This window comes from Xiphophorus maculatus, chromosome 23 (genome assembly GCF_002775205.1).
Source record: "Xiphophorus maculatus strain JP 163 A chromosome 23, X_maculatus-5.0-male, whole genome shotgun sequence".
NCBI classification, from domain to species: domain Eukaryota; kingdom Metazoa; phylum Chordata; class Actinopteri; order Cyprinodontiformes; family Poeciliidae; genus Xiphophorus; species Xiphophorus maculatus.
Window position 1 is genome coordinate 16,452,813 of NC_036465.1, and position 14,695 is coordinate 16,467,507.

General features: G+C 39.0%; 1 protein-coding gene across 2 annotated transcripts in view; it reads left to right on the plus strand.

Annotated features, from left to right (window-relative positions):
• diaph1 (diaphanous related formin 1) overlaps positions 1-13,882 on the plus strand; it is a 101,403-nt gene extending 87,521 nt beyond the window's left edge. For both annotated transcript variants that reach the window (XM_023328741.1, XM_023328742.1), the window contains 2 exons: positions 3,744-3,833; positions 12,029-13,882. In XM_023328741.1, coding sequence (XP_023184509.1) covers positions 3,744-3,833; positions 12,029-12,213 — 275 coding nt within the window. In that variant the 3' untranslated portion in view covers positions 12,214-13,882. The remainder of the gene's footprint in view (positions 1-3,743; positions 3,834-12,028) is intronic.
• The last annotated feature ends 813 nt before the right edge of the window (positions 13,883-14,695 follow it).

The following is a 14,695-nucleotide window of genomic DNA, read 5'->3' on the forward strand; positions in this document are numbered from 1 at the left end:
GGGCAGTCAGAGTCCACACTTCTGCGTAATATGTTTGTGTGTCAGTGTGTGAGTGTAGATGATGAAGCCTTCCATATTTATAGACCAGAGTTAATCTGATGTTGATGACTTGTTTTGAAGCAACGAACAATGAAGCTTCAGATAAAGTGAAGACACGGAGGTGGATACAATAACGGCTTGACCCTTTTTCACGCTTCTAAAGTTTTGGGGGATTTTCTTTCATGACATAAATGTGGTTTAAAAGAGCAACTTAAATGTCTTTATCAGCAATTGCAGATTTCCAGCCTTCTATTTGATGCTATAAATGCTCTTAGCGTATTGCCCCATGTAATACAACCCACCACTCTCATCCCTGCATGCAGAGTTAGCACTCAAATCCTGCCTTGCAGACACACATTTATGCACAGAGACTTTCCCCCCTCTTTCAGGCTGTGACCTACTTTTAGTACATTCCTCCTCTTTCTGGCTCCATTTGGGTTCTCCAGAGGCTCTGCTCTTCCAGGGTCACACTTTTAACAGCCTCAGTGCATTTCATCTAGTGACTGATTCTGTTTTGCTTTGCTCATGTGCTAAAAAGAACTTTGTTGGCTAATATGAGTGGTTTCTTTTTGTGTTTGTAGCTTAGCAAAAGTTTTTTATGGAGTTTGACCTACTCCTCCATGTCCCATCTGGCATGTCATCTTTTTTTTCTGACTCCTATTTATTTTTCTGCCATTCATGTAAAGTGCACTTTAAAAGAAGCCCTACTCTGGATATTGTTTCATTCATGTTGAAAAACTTGAAACATTTGTTGCTGATAGTGATTAAATTTCATGGTCATCCTCTGGAAGCACACACTATAGTAACTTCATAGAACTTGAAAGATAAGCCCAAGTGTGAGTGAGAGATAATTTACATACAGGTGGCACTTTTGACTGCGCCTGCAGCCTGGAGTCATTCAACACCCCCTATTTGAATTCAACCATACACAAATCAGTCTGATACCTGCTCTTTGTTTTGCATTTGTTTATTACCCTCATACTAAAATTTAGTTGAACAAAGTGTCCTTTCAGTAGCTGGTCTTTAACACGCTGATATCTCTCTGCTTTTATTTGTTCCTCCGATTTGCTATCTCACATGCTGTCACTATCTCATGATTTCACTTAATGCTTCTGTCTTTTTTTTGGTCTCTGTGTGTAAATCCCAAATGCTTGTAAAAAACCTGGAAAGGTCAGTGTGTGTTTGCAGTTTGTGGCCTTCTCATTCCTATGTGACTCAGTATGCACGTGTTTAAACACATGATGATAGGTACTATGAGCTGCTGTGAATGGCTCATTCTTCAGGGAGTCTGTGAAGGCTATAGCTCCTCACATACTTAAATTATCTAATCATGTGTTTTGACTATATCTGAAGGCCTTGGGGGTCAGAATGGTGAACAGGGTCAGGAGTTTGATGCTACACCCAAAGGTTCACATTCTCCTTCTGGACTTCAAATGTGATGTTTGCACTCACTAGATCTGACGGCTGCTGTACCATATATTTACAACTAGATGTCAGTGGTGTCCGCAAAAGGCTGTTGGAGACCTCGTGTTCTCATAAAGGGTGTGTGCTGATGTGGTTTGAACAAATTCAAGTGCTGGTATGGGAACTGCCACTGGGAGTGCTCACACTCCACACATAGAGTGAGCAGAGCAGCAATGAGGGGGGAGGGGATGGAGGAGAGCAGGGCAGCAGCAGATGGTTTGCTGTGGATTAGGCTGTGTTGTCGTCGCTTTGAAAAGAGGGTAAGATGAAGGTAGGAGAAAAGCATGAGATATGAGAGGATGAAATGGGATAAGCCTGGCTTGCCTCACACAGGGATGCTGTGAAAGAGGGATTCTGTTTTAGCACATTAGAAAAATAAAAATCCTGTCTCCATCTCTCAGCTGTCGTGTTTTTCACAATATGTTATATTGTTTGTTTACAGTCTACTTCATTTAGTAAATTATGTCATTAATATTCTCATTAGCAATTGTGTGAACATCCACTAGAGGTGCTGTTGCTTCACAAAAGACACTGTGCAATGTGTATCTGAGGATATGTGTGAGTGGAGAGGAGGGAAAAGTGGGTGGGTGTATTTGTTGCACAGGAACATGCCTGTGTGGGTTTCAGCAGACCCGATCCAGATAGACAGCTTTAAAAACTCACACTCTAATGCTATTGCACTAATTAATCCGTCTTACCATCTTAGTTGCTCTAAGTGCTGCTACTCCGTTTCATGCACTCTGCTGTTTATGTACGAGAAGCCACCTTGTTTTTGATGCTTTAGCTTTGGCCACATTGATTTAAGAAGCATTTTTCAACATCTAATCACAAAACAAATTCCTTTAAACAGATATAATTATCTACATTAATCCTGACTAACTTGCCATGATCTCTCCAACGTGGCTGAATCCTGGAAAGTTTTCACACTTTACACCTTTCTTATTAACAAGTTGAACTTTGTTAAACTTTTTTTTTCAGTTTAAAAGATCCAATACTGTATGTTGTCAGCAATAACTGGAAAAACAAAGTGCAAGAGAGCATGGGCTCGCTACGTCTTTTTTAGTTTTCTTTGGGTGTTTCCTGAGACCAAGAAAAGCATATCTAGTAAACAGCCAGTTTACTGTTTGACCTCAGAAGTGCCTCCAGTTTATTTTCACAAGTAGGTTTGTGTGTTTCTGTGCCTGCACGACTGCTTTAAGCCAACCATGTGATTAGCGTAAGTGGAAATATGCCAGATGTGTTCACCCTGAAGAGGAAAACTGCAGTGTGTTTTCTTTTTCTGCTCTTTTGGTGCAGTTCCATCTCTTGGGCATTGAGGGGTGTATGTGAACCATGTAAGACTCAGAGAGTGAGCCTTGCAGAGAGACTTTCTCAGACATGACAGGCGACACCACAGACCATCTGGTGCATGGCTTACTGCAGGATTAAACGCTGTGTGTTTGTGTGAGCTTGGCATGTGCTCTATGTTTGGGGGTTGGGAAGGTGACGGCATAAACCTTTAACCCTAAGGCCTACTGCCCCTTTTCCAGAACCCTTCGTCCCTTTTCAGAGTCGGAGAGACATAATTAAAAGCATCTGTCTGTGTGCTAAACACTGCCCCCGACTGCTGCACATGAAGCACACACACATGTATGCACACACTGGGCACCCCATAACCAGACAAAGGTATGAAGCACTTTTGTCTGGTAATGGTCCTCAGACACAGAGACTGTGCCGAGGAACAGGATGTAAACAAACAGACAGCCCACCATCACAGATGACACAGGCAAACATCCACAAACTCCAGATTTATATTCAGTCAGTACAAATTTAAAATGTAGGCCTCAATTACACATGCATTTTGGAGAATTTGTGGCTTTATGGGGTGTGTCTTTTTAGTTGGGGGTTTATATATTTTCAGAAGATCGCTTCCTCAGACTGAACCATGCAGCTTTTAGCAGTGATGGCTTAACTAGGTCGCTGCCTATCTGGGTTAATGAAAACAACCGCATGTCAGGAACATATATCCATTTTCTAAGTATGTGTTTGCAAGTAAGAAAAATGACAACCCAGATAATTTAGCAAATACAATTTTTTATGATCAGGAAAGAAAATGAGAAACTGGTGCTGATTTATACTAACCCTCTGATTTAGGTAGTTTTTTTGAACGCGTATGGATAGATATTTCCATGTACATCCACTTAAGATAACTTGACATTTGTTGATGCATTTCTGACGTGTTGTTTTCTTTTTATTTACAGAGGGTGATGAAACTGGTATCATGGATGGCCTGTTGGAGGCGCTGCAGTCAGGTGCTGCTTTCAGAAGGAAGCGAGGACCTCGACAAGCAGGTACCCATTCTCACAAAACATGGTGGTCTTTCAGCTTCCTGTCCTCCCAGACAGATGTGTATTAGACCTACTGGTGGTGTGGCACACATGCCGCATCTGAGACTTATTTGCTTATTTCCCCCCTTTTCACTGTGTGTGTCTGTGTCAACGCTCAGCAACAGATTTGTTTATCTTCCCCATCTCTGTTGCATGCCTCAGAGGCGGCACGGGTTGGTTTAATTCTTGGGATGTAGTAGCAGAGAACAAAGCCAGTGGCATCAGATGCTGGCACAACAACAAAGTAAAGCGAGGGTGCCATGAGTGGGTGTGGGCAGCAAAAAATTCAGTGCGGCAAATGATAAAGGTATGGTCATAGAATAGGAAAATAGAGATTTAAAACTAGGGAAAGAACCAAACAAAATGTGAGTGGAAACTTAAATAAAAGGACATCAGGGAGTAAGAAATAAGATACATGTTATAAATGTTTGTTTTTCTTTTAAAAAGTGTTGTTATGCTTAGTATGCCAGATTGGAAAGTAATTGCTTCCTTATTTGGTGAAACTTTACTGTTCTGAAGTTAAGGGTTTTTTTTGTTAATCTTTTGGAGATTAGTGGCCATTTGTAAGTTATTTTCAGTCAAACTTGCTTCCTTACAATAGATAAAATTAATCCTGTCCTACATTAGTGAAAGGTCTTTGAAAATTCATCTTTTACTTAAAAGTATTCATTCAGTGAAGGGGATTTCAAAATTTTAAAAATATATTTTTGTGAGCATTACAATTATTGACATCTCAAATATTAATGTACTTGAAGTATTTGTGTTTGTGTAGAAGTATGAGATAGAAACCAACTTGTCCTAGAGACTGCTTAAAAATGATAAATCCAGGAAAACATGTCATTCAACTAAGCCAGATCTATATTGATTTTGCAGAGCTGAATCAGCACTCTGCAGTGTCTATTTGGTCTTTCTCAGGTAATTTAGCTCTTTCAGTTATTTCAATAAGAGATTGGGTCATTTTAACACTTGAAAGAGTTAAAACTACTCAATCTCTTGTTGAAATAACTCTAAAAGAGTTAAATTAATTCTAAAAAGGCCCAAATAGACTCGGCATAGTGCTGATTTACTCTGCCAAGTTGGCTGTTTACTCGGAGCAATTATCCACAAATTTGTGGATTTGTGCAGCAATATGGCCTTCTGGTCACACCACGACAGTGAAATCAACAATGAACACACTTTGGACAACAGCTTAACCTGATTGTTGTTTCAGGCAAGTTATGTCTTACCATACAAGTTAGATAATGTCCAGTGGCCATTAACGGAAAGCAAAGGAGATGGTGTGTGTGTTCATTCACATGCAGTTTAGTGTATGTTCTCAAATTGTAGAGGAGTGTGTGCAACCCAATCCGTCCCTCAATAGAAGCCAGATGTGCAGCTTTGTTACAGTGCAGGGTAGCTTAAAGTCAGAGGGGTAGACTGCATTGCTTTTTTTCTTTTGATCTGAATTTTCTTAAACTTCATTCTTACTTATGCTTTCATTTTAATCTGTAAATGTGTTTACATAATGTTGTTGACTTGCTCTAGCAGTTGTAAAACTCATGCTGTGGTCCTGAGTTGACCTCAGTGAGGAAATATTTGAGTGCAGAAAGCTCTGCCGTAATAAACAGCGCTGTTGCATTTCTTCCAAATTCACTGAGACAAAAGTGTGGGGCGAACTGGAGGGAGAAGAGAACGGGAAGAAAAAAAAGAAACTGGGGCCCAGTCTGGGGTTCACTCAGTCATCCATAACACTGTTTGGGCACCTAACACTCCTTTACAGGAAAACCTTGATCATTTCTGTGAGAGAAAGAAACAAATTTTCCCCCATCATTACAGGACGATGATCTGGGAAGTTTGCGCAGTGTTGGGCAGAATGTCGCCTTTTCTACACTGCCCTTTTTTTTTCTTACTCTTCCCAAGTTCAGAGTTTTCTGACTCTTTTGAAGCTGGGCTGTGGTTTATTTGCAGTCTTTGTGAGAAGTTTATATTATCCTCAGCCATGTTTAAAGGTCTTGTCTTTAGTTACCCATGTTGTGTTTGGAAGGCATGAGGCCAGAAAACCGCTTCACCACCACTAGAGGATGGTATTTTGTTTTTGTGTGTGCAAGTTTTACTGGATGAGTTGAGTCAGAGGTCTTTATTTAGTGAAGCTGGAGGAGATTCATCTTAATTCTCACTCTGCTGACACATATCTGGCAATTTTCTTTTTTTTTTTTTATATAGCCTTGGCTGCCTCCTCTTCAGAATGTGAATGTAGACTTCAACAACTTGATATAAAAACTCTTTTGTCACAGGATTACTCTGGATTGTTTACTTAAACTCCTTTTGGAAATGATTATGAAGTTGGGACATCCTCAGCTTTGACAGCTCATAAAAGAATAATTTTCATTTGATTACTCATCCTTTCCAACCCCTGCTATTGTGACACATAATATGCATCTCTCCCCTGGGCCAATAGAACCAGTTAATGGCTTTACTGCAATCTAATTACTTGTCCTTGCAGCTAAAAGCACTATTAGTTTAATCCTTGGTGGTGCAGAGTTTGGCATCATCAGAAGTGACACAAACCATTTCCAAAAACCCAATAAGTATTTATTTAAGATGTAGTGAAGTTAAGTTGAGTGTTTCAGATATTTTTTAAATTGATTCTTGTCACTTTGTACATGTTTCAAATGATAACATTTCCAAAACTGAGGCAAACTAGTTAATGCCAAAGCTCTGTAGCCAGGACTAAAGTGGCATCACTGATGGGCTCCAGGATTTACAACGCTTTCGTCTTTGTTTCTGTTACAGAAATTAATGTTTAAGCTTTTCTAAGAAGTAGGCAGATGTCTTCACATAATAACATTAGACTAGTATAAATATTTGACCATCTACAGCTGTCATTTCCAGGCAGAGTTGTCTTTCCCCTGGATTAAATCCTGATAATAAATTTAGATTAATCATCTTTAGAGTGATTAATATAATCACTGTAAAGAAGTACATGTCCTGACCCCCAAGTATTAAAACAACAATTATTAATATATACATTTTTAAAAGTGTTTAGAAAATGTATTTTAAAGGAGCTGATTGTAGTTTATAGCTTATATCAATTAATCCAATAAAAGTAAACATTTGTTAAAAACATGCAATTGTTTTTCAAACATATTGACTGACTGTTGTGCCTCATTTGGATTGGTTGGAGGGCTTGCATCTGTATAACAATGGCAACATGTTTTTACTCTAAATTTATGAATCTGGACTCTGATATTTTTCATTCTGATTTTGTTTCTAATGTCTGTCGGTATGCGAAGAGTTCCCCTCCCCTTTGAATCCACCACTCACAGCTGCAGTGACTGCAAACGACACTGCTGAGCAATAAAAGACCACCGAGGGCCTATTGAGTTTGTCGTCATGCTCATTGTGTCACTGCGGTTTTACTGAATGGTGTGCCACGAGGCTGTGGAGCCAATCTGCCCACTCACCTTTGACCTGTACCCTCTGATCTGTGTTTGTGTGCATGTGGGATCCTCAGCTGCCTACCCTCCCTCCGTCTGTCTGCCACCCCCTCCTTCCTAAAGCACAAAAAGACAAAACACACACGCCAGATGCTCGCATGCCGATACAAAGACATGCAAATGAATAAAGCTAAACGCACATTAGAGGATGGACGTTTTGTATGCAAAACATCTAAGCTATCAACTTCAAATCTTTAGTTTTGAAATGTTTCTGATATTTTTATATGAATTCAGACTAAAGCAGCTCTGAAAAATCTGTTGATTTGTGTTCAGACAGGATGTCTATGCTTTTTCAGCATTGTTTAAGTCTAGATGAGTGTGGGAAAAGTTGAAAAGTACATGGATTAATACTTGCATTTAGATTCTACGTTCTATTATCTAAATGTCATCCTCCTTTTCTTTCTTATATTCTTTGTTTTTCTCCTCCCTAATGCCCTTCTGTCTTTTTGTTCTACCTTGTGCCATTCCCTTTTTCCTTTGTCCTTCCTTCCTGATGCCCTGCCTCTATTTATTATATTTGCCTCTGTGTCTTCCTTTTGTTTTTCTAGTGTCTACTTCTCCTTCACTCTTTGTGTCTCATCCTGTCCTACCTCCATTCCTTCCTTATGTCTAACCCTTATTTCCTTTCTTGCGTCTTCTTTCCCATTATTTTTTATATTTTTATAAGCATGTGTACTCTAGACGTCTTTAGAATATAAATACTAAAGTTAACTAAGAATTTATGACCAAGTAAACACAAAGAAGTCTCAACTTTTTCAATTTGAGTCTGGAAAAGCTTGGATGTTTTTCATGAGAATAAATAAGAATCCTGTTTAGGATAAATTAAGTGGAGGAATGTTGTGTCTAAACACACTATAGACCCATCTGCTCGGTCATGACCCTGAGTGCAGCATCCAATGATAGAGGTGACTTCCTGACAAAGTACCAATCACAACAGAGAGGAGGAGATAAAGAGCATAGCAACAATAGAGAGAGGCACACGCTGTCTGAGCAGTCTGAAAATCCACCACCTGATGGAATGCTTTCACAGACGCTCCCAAACACCAGCTACCATACAGACATGTAAAGCAGGATCAGTCCAACTAGACAAAGGTCGTCCATCAAGCTGTGACTGAAAAAGCAGTGACATCACATGTGTCTATACCCACAAACACAATGAAATGCAACCATGTGCCCCAGAGGCAGAAAATGCTTAATGTTTTAGCATCAATAGTTTCCTCAACAACTTGCAGTGATGCTAGATGATGTCACTATTTCCCACAATCCTCAGCTGTAGAGCAGCAGTGCATTACCCACAGCAGCCTGAGGAGGGAGGTATGTGTCCCTGGTAAAATGAAAACCAAGCTCTATCCGTATCTGCAGATACACCATTATCTTAGCTGCATCACCATCATTATGTTGTCCTGTGTGTTTCTGGGCCATAAACAGTCTGCACGATACAGAGCCAAGGTCTAAACCACATCTTATTCCCTCGTACTTCCGAGAAGTCTGACTTACCTGTAATCTATTAAAGTGGTTTTTGTTCTTGAATTACAAAGAAGTCTGAAAAGTTTGCTTTTAAGACTTTAATAGAACATAAGGGGACAGAATAGGGTTTTTTAATCCTTATAAATACCTGCAATACAGAAAAGTGTCTGAAAGTCTGAAAAGTGGGGAAGTAAGACATTTAAAAAAAAAAAAGCCTTTAAAGATTCTGATCCTTTTTTTTATGTTTTCAGCTTCTAGCTCCTTTGGAGTTACCTAGTTGAAGCTAAAGTACAAATTTGTAAAGCAGTGTTAAATATTGTTTAATGTTGTTTTAGATAGACTCGACTAAAGTGGAAAAAAGGCTGCTACTTATACAGATCCAGAGTAAAGCTCTTTTCTTTTAGTAAGTTGGCTAAATAAACACAGCACTAATTTATCCCACAAGTTGCCTGTTTTTTTGTTTTTTTTTCTCTTTTATTTCTGCATGTCTCCGCTATCAAATTTAACCGGTTCAATAAACGAAACAAACCTTTCTGAAACTACCTGAACTGAATTAGAGTGAAAAAGGAGCGCTTTAAGAAAGGCTGTGGAAATGTTGCCCCAGACGCTGTAAAAAGATTGAGAGATCGGGAAACATCATTTAAAAGTGAAGGACAAAACAATAACTTTGAGTGCTGTTGCCTACCTGCACAAAACTGCAGAGCATCTCTCATCCAGATCCTTATTTGTTAACGCAAGAATCACAACACATTGTGCAGCAGAACATTATCTCTCATCAGGTGCTCATTACATCGTCTCCTGCAGTGTAATGTGTTGCAGACTTTTTTCACTCGGCTTTTTGTGCTACAAAGCCCCCTACAGTGTGCAAACATTCATCAGTAAACAGACCATCAGCAGCCTTCATCAGCCTCAACAGATCCTGCAAATATGCTGCAGACTGTGCACCAAAATACTTTCAACATATTTCAGATCATCATATTTCTCTTCTTGTATTTAAACTTCAGTTTTTTTTGTCTGAATGTCTGTTTCCCATCCTGCTTCCTCTTCCTCTCCTCCTCGGCTCTCAAGAGGAAGAGAAGCTGTGTTGAAGGCCTTTGAAGAACTTTTTCTCTACGGGTTTCAACATGTAGGACAAGTTCATCACACATGAAGTCAGCCACACCAACATGTGCCGTTTCTCATGGCTTTTGGGCCATTTGCATAATTTCTAATTAGCACATTTATGAGTAGGAAGGGGTTGAATTGGCTAAAAATAATGAGAGAAGAGGGGGTGTTTATGATGGGGAGAGATCGGTTTCCCACAGGAAACAGTGGAAGGTGATTGTTGCTACATTAGCTGTTGTGCTGTTTATTTAAACTGATATATATATATATATAAGGATTACAGGCCTAAAGCCTGCAGCTCTGGATTGATACATGTTTTCTCCTCTCTTTCTGTAGACTCAGTTTTGTCTCTGTCGCAGCTAGTTCTGGAAACGTGCTCGGTAAATCTGTGTGGAGTTTTTTGTGTTTTTTCTTGCATCTCGTGTTGCTTGTTAAACCGTGGTCCATTTGCATGCCTATTTTTACTTACAGGATGTTTGCTTTTTGGTTTTGCATTGTCTGCGTGAGGAGTGAAGACCTCTAAACATTCACCTGGTGTAAAATAATAGCAAACACACAAGAGCAATCTTCCACTGACCTATATAGCTCAAAATGGCTGCTGCTGTACAGCTGTACTCCTACGCAGAAGAGTAAAGAGAGGTAAAGAATAGGCGAAGGAGAGGAGCAATGAGGCGGCTGTTGCTATGTAAGGAGATGACTGTAAGCAGGTAGATGAATAAAAAGACAGCATCCTCAGGGTCCGATCCGTCATACATATTCTCTTCATGAAATTTCTGTCTTATTTCTGTCAGCTCTCGTCATTCCTCTCTGCTTATTCCCTCTCTGACTCAAGTCTCTGTAGCCATTTTCGTTTCATTTTCATTCATCCCTCTGTCTTTAATCTTCCCACAGCATGAATCATCCTGCTGTTTAACCCGCTGCCTTACCTCTTGGATTTTGCATACATCATTTCTGTTTGTTCCTCTCAACAACTCCACTTTCTGTTCTCCCACTTCTGTCTTATTCCATTTGATTCCCTTATTTTGCTTCACTATATCAAGGACAGATGGACTTTGATCTAACAATAGCACTAAGTTGTTCCAGATATTACATTGATGTGCTTCTCATACAAACCACATTGGGCTTCTGTCTGTTTTGATTAAGTTGAGTTGTGAAATTTCTTTTTGACCTGCTCTTTTAGTCATCTCTGAATACAGTGTACCAGGGTTCCTAAACGATCTGAGAAATGTTTAGGAACCCAGGGTAACATGCTTTAATGTTTTTTTTTTTTTTCCCCATTTCATTTTTTATTTCATTCACTCAATAAATATGAATACTTTATGCAACAACTAAAATAATGAATGAATGAAAAGAAGCAGCAAAAAGTATAAACTTTTGTCTGCCCCCCTATTCACGTCAAGAGAAAATTAGCTATTAAATTTGGACGACTATTAGACATATTTCAAAAGACAAAAAAATCACAATAAAACATCAGCTGATTCGATGTCATATCACTCCATTAGGAATTTCACATTTCTTACTTAGGTTGTTTTTTCTCACTGTCAAGACTGTTGCATAAACTGATAGATTTAATTGAAGTTAAATCTGGATATACTTTTTTATCTGTTCTTTTTACATTGCATTTCTTTTCTCTTGTCACACATTTGTTTTATATATTGTTTGGTGTAAAAAAAAACAAAGTTTGTACTGTGTACATAGATTTTAAAATATTGTACTCTATAAATTCATTAAGTTTAACTGTATAAATATTAGGTTTGTGTGGTCTTTTTATCCACTTATGGCTCTAAGAGCTCTCTTCTGTAAGATAATAATTTAATCTGTTTTATAAATACAACCCCAAATTTCAATACAATATGTTAGATATGGAACGGTCTGAGTAATGCAATATATTCAAGGCCTGTTTGTATAGTAATTCATTTGCCTTATTTAAAATACCAATAGTTTTGGATATGATTTATACAAAATGTCCTTAACAAATGTACATTAGTGAGAACACCCAAAATCCTAATTTCTTTAGTTTTGTGTATCTCAATTCATCTTCAACATGTAATTGTGCATCAGCACAATGCATATTAATTTTTTTAATCTCACTTTGTCATTTTCCTTTCTCAGCCAACCACCGGCGAGCTGGTCATGCAGTGACCAACATCCTGGCCAAAGAGCTGATGCAGGAAGACACAACTTCATCCGGTAAAAGCCCCAAAAAGAAGGCAAAGTCTGAAAAGGAGGAGCCAAAACTAGAAGACGCAGAATCCTTGGAGGAGCTACTGGACCCTCTTTCCTCTCGGTCTAGTTAGGCCTCCAAGTACAGAAGTTAATTTTTTTTATATATATATAGTGGTATTGAAAACAGATTTTTATCCAATCCAGGGGCCAACAGCAACATTGTATTATTTTCCTGATCCCTTTGCTTGCTTGGATTATTTTCAGGATTTCTTTCCTGTTCTGGGTTAGACAGAGGCAGAACCAGAGGGCCAGCCTCTCGCCTCAGCATCAGCTTCTGAATGTTTGCCAATTTCTTTCATCAGCATGCACCTAAAGGTTAAAGTTTTGATCAAAGGGTGTTCCCCAAAGACTTCGTCAGGACTGAATCGCCTCCTTTTATTTCATGTCAGCAATTTCCTATCAGAAATTACGGCTCTTATTTCCAGGATGTCTGTACAATAGAAACGTTCTAATTTCTTTCCCCAACAAGGTAAAAAGTACTTCTTTGTAACATTTTGCGATACTGTGCGTCTGTAATACTTTGTCCATGTGTTTTATTGAAGTGCCAACGAGTCTCATAATTTCACTTGCAAGTGTAGTTCCCACTGAAGAGAGCATGTGGACCAGATCATTACGCTTCACCCGAGTTTATCTTGTAGACACGATTTATCTCAATGGTGTGCAACAAATGGTTATTTTGTACAAATAAAAATGTAGACCATAACCTACACTGTAATGGGGAGTGAATTTACATAGAAACCAAAAATATTTTTCAAAGTGTGGTTTCATACAGACATACTGTAGCCGCAGTAGTTTGCATTCCTCTGTTTTTTTTTGTACACAAGAAAAACTTGAGTGTGAAATTATCCACTTATTTTTAGTTTTGTGTGCACAAATCTGTGTGTGTGTGTTTGCTTGCAGGTTTCTGTGTTGGCGTGCACATGTGTGTTGCCATCTGTAATTACTGTACAATACCAACCGGGCTGTCATGAATGATGATCTTGTGGTCTTTCTGCTGAGAGTATAGCACACTGGAAAACAGCCCAGAAACTGCTGAGACAAGTATCTGTGTTCACTTGTTAGTCTGTCTGTTCTCCCACTGAACTGCAGCCGTCGTCTCCGGATGTCTGGCCTCGCTCCTGCAGCCCTCGGCAGACATGTTGCCATGATGTTTTGGTGTAAGACCTGACAGGAAGCACGCCAGGTGATGTCAGCTGCTCAATGCAGCGTCTCCTCCTATGCAAATCCTTCAGTGTAACCTGCAGCCCAGCTCTTTATAAGTCAGTCAGCGCAGCACTGATATGGTATGTTCTGTAAAAATGAATGTTTATTACTTTTTCTCTTTGTTTATTTTGGGAGAAAGTGGCACTTAAAGGTCATGGAACGGATTCCAGTGAAGCACTAGAGGTGTGGAAATGTCTGAGCCTGGATCCTAGTGCTTTATTTTAATCTTGAAACACAGGAAACATCCACCTGCACAAAACATCTCGTCGCTGTAATTAAACCGATGTAACTGCTGTGTTAATGATTTTCTGTGTTCAGGTAGGCAGCACTAGATTGTAAGCTTCCAACAATAGGAACATCAGAACACCACTGGAATATTCTGGCTGAGTTATTTCTTCTTTTTCTGTACTTTTTTTTTTTTTGTCCTTCTATAACATATATTGTTCCAAATAAACTTTTACAACAATTTTAATGATTTACACAATAAGAAAATGCACATTCCTTCTGTAATTTTGAATTAAAATGTCTTAAATTAAAGTGTTTGCTCTGTTTTTTTTTTTGTTTTTTTTTTTTTTTTGCCTGGTGATGTTTTCTACCCGCATACTTTCCTGTTTACTAAGATCTTTCTTTTGGGCTCTCAGTAAATTGATTGTGACATGTTTTTTGCAGCTCTGCTCCTCCCTCTCTTGTAAACACATTGTGCTGTAAAATACCATCCAGTCACTGCAGTCTGGCCTTTTGTAATTTTATGGCCAAAAGGCAGCACAAGAATGAATAAACAGTGAAGTTGATTATTTCTGCAGATAAATCCAAAGATTTTCCACGGCTCAAGTGTTTCCAGAGAGATTTTTCCAACATTGATTGCCAGTATCCAACAGGAAAGTCTCTTCTGTGTGTGTGTGTGTGTGTGGGTGTGGGTGTGTGTGTGTGTGTGTGTGTGTGTGTGTGTGTGCGTGTGCGCGCGTGTGTGTGTGTGTGTGTGTGTGTGTGTGTGTGTGTGTGTGTGTGTGTGCGTGTGCGCGCGTGCGTGTGTGTGCGTGTGTGTGTGTGTGTGTGTGCAGTGAGGGATATGGAAAATTACTTTGCAGTGTCATTGATACATGATTTTTTTTTTTTTTTTCATTCATAGACATTTCTAACTGTTTTTATTTTTATTTTTACTGACACAGTATTCTTGAAAGCCAAAATACGTATGTGGCTCAGTAGAGCAAAACTTTGTTCAGACCAGCAGGCTACACAGGTTTAGCTGGCTTTTATTTCTAGATGCAGCTCTCATTGTGGATAACCTTACTTTGGCTGTGATTGAAGAGATGAGGGGCAAAAACGGAAAAAACATTTTTCACACTTTTT